Source organism: Leishmania martiniquensis, chromosome 36 (assembly GCF_017916325.1).
Source record: "Leishmania martiniquensis isolate LSCM1 chromosome 36, whole genome shotgun sequence".
NCBI classification, from domain to species: domain Eukaryota; phylum Euglenozoa; class Kinetoplastea; order Trypanosomatida; family Trypanosomatidae; genus Leishmania; species Leishmania martiniquensis.
The window spans coordinates 1,002,501-1,004,127 of NC_090171.1; the positions used below are offsets into that span (position 1 = coordinate 1,002,501).

Genomic DNA, 1,627 nt, shown 5'->3' on the forward strand with positions numbered 1-1,627 from the left:
AGCCCTGTGATCTCGTGCGTGAGGCCGCGGCTCTGCTAGCAGCAGGCAAGAAGAGTAAGCGAAGCTCAGGGCATCTATGTGCGGATAGGACGTCTGTGAAGCTTCTCTCCGTACCTCTCTTCTTACACCAACTCTGCCCCATCTCGCCGTGCGCTGCGTGCAGAGGGCCACATAAAAGAAGAAGCGCCGTAACCCCGCGGGGAGACAGCCGAGGCAGCTGCGGTCGGCATCTCTCTCCCCCCTCTCCTTCCCCCTTCCTCCCCATCATCCTTGTCTAGAAACATCTTGTGCGCGGGGACGCTGCGCATAAGGCGCCACCCCGATGTCTGCTGCTGAGTCTGCTTCCCTTCCACACATCTCACTGTACGCCTCATCTCTCCATTTCTTTTGGTTTATCTTTCTCTCGTCGCCTGATCCGTTCCGGGTGACGCGGCTGCCCGACTCTTTTCCTATTGGGCGTGAGTACACCGTCCAGCTCGCAACGCTCCCCGACAAGCAGACGTCGTGTGCGCAGCGCTCACGCCCGCTATCACTCCCTCTTCGGAACGCCTATTCACGCATCAAAAAACACGCGCATACGCACGAGCCTGGAAGGTGTATGGCAGCAATGCTCAGTGAGAGGCAGTATCACCTGGTGGCCGTGGCCTTCAAGTCCATGGACCCCGACAATACCGGCTTCGTCCCCCTCAGCGAGGTCAAGAAGCGGTACTTCGCGCATGAGCACCCGCGTGTGAAGGAGGGTAGCATGGCACCATCCGCCGCACGCGACAAGCTGGACTACCACTTAGGCATCTGCGCTGCCGACCATGGAGGCAGCATTACCTTTGACGAATTCGTGTCGTACCACGAAAAGATTGCCGACGAGGCGTACGACGAGCAGGTCGGCGACATCGCCGCCTTCACCGAGAAAACGATCATGGGACTGTGGAGACTCGGCCATCTGCTTCTGCCCACCGGCGTGCGGCCCGCCTTTCCGGTCACGCAGCTGCCTACCGGGCTATACACGGCGACGCCCATGACGCTGATTTGGGTGGAGCGAAAGCAGGTGGCTGCGTCTCCGTCTTCAGGGCAGCAATCGCCCAGCAGCGGAGGCGCTGTGCACGCTGATGACCTTTTTGTGCTCCGCGGAATAAAAGACGTGGTCCGTCCCATCTTTGCCCGTGGTGACTTGCCAGACGAACTGCAGGGCCACTTTGCATACCCCGAAGAGCTAACCGGGATGGCCGTCGACTACGTGGCGCCACGTGTGTCGACTCGGCGATGTTACGACTTCACTTGGGAGTACGAGGAGGGCAAATACTGCGGCGTCGAAGGTATCATCTCCACCCGTGTCGATCTAGAGGCCCTGCCCGCTGCACTCCGGCAGTTTGTCTGCGAGCATGCCCAAGCGGTCTCACGCTCGACGGAATGGATTCCGACACGGCTTATGATGAACCCCATGTACAAGACGACGAGCGCCACCTACGGGTATGGGGTCCACGAGGAGTGCCGCAAGATTCACCACTGGAAGGTCAAATCGTTGGAGGGGAAGCAGTACGGTAACCAGTATCACGGTCTGTGTGGCAACTACTTTGCCAAGATGCGGGAGCCGCTGAAGGTCAGCACCGCCACGAGCATGAACATCTGA

General features: G+C 59.5%; 1 protein-coding gene across 1 annotated transcript; it reads left to right on the forward strand.

Annotated features, from left to right (window-relative positions):
- Positions 1–607: 607 nt before the first annotated feature.
- Positions 608–1,627, forward strand: LSCM1_00252 (uncharacterized protein; the record flags this gene model as incomplete). Its single annotated transcript, XM_067317904.1, has 1 exon — positions 608–1,627. One exon carries the CDS (start codon positions 608–610, stop codon positions 1,625–1,627), a length of 1,020 nt encoding a protein of 339 aa, XP_067174009.1.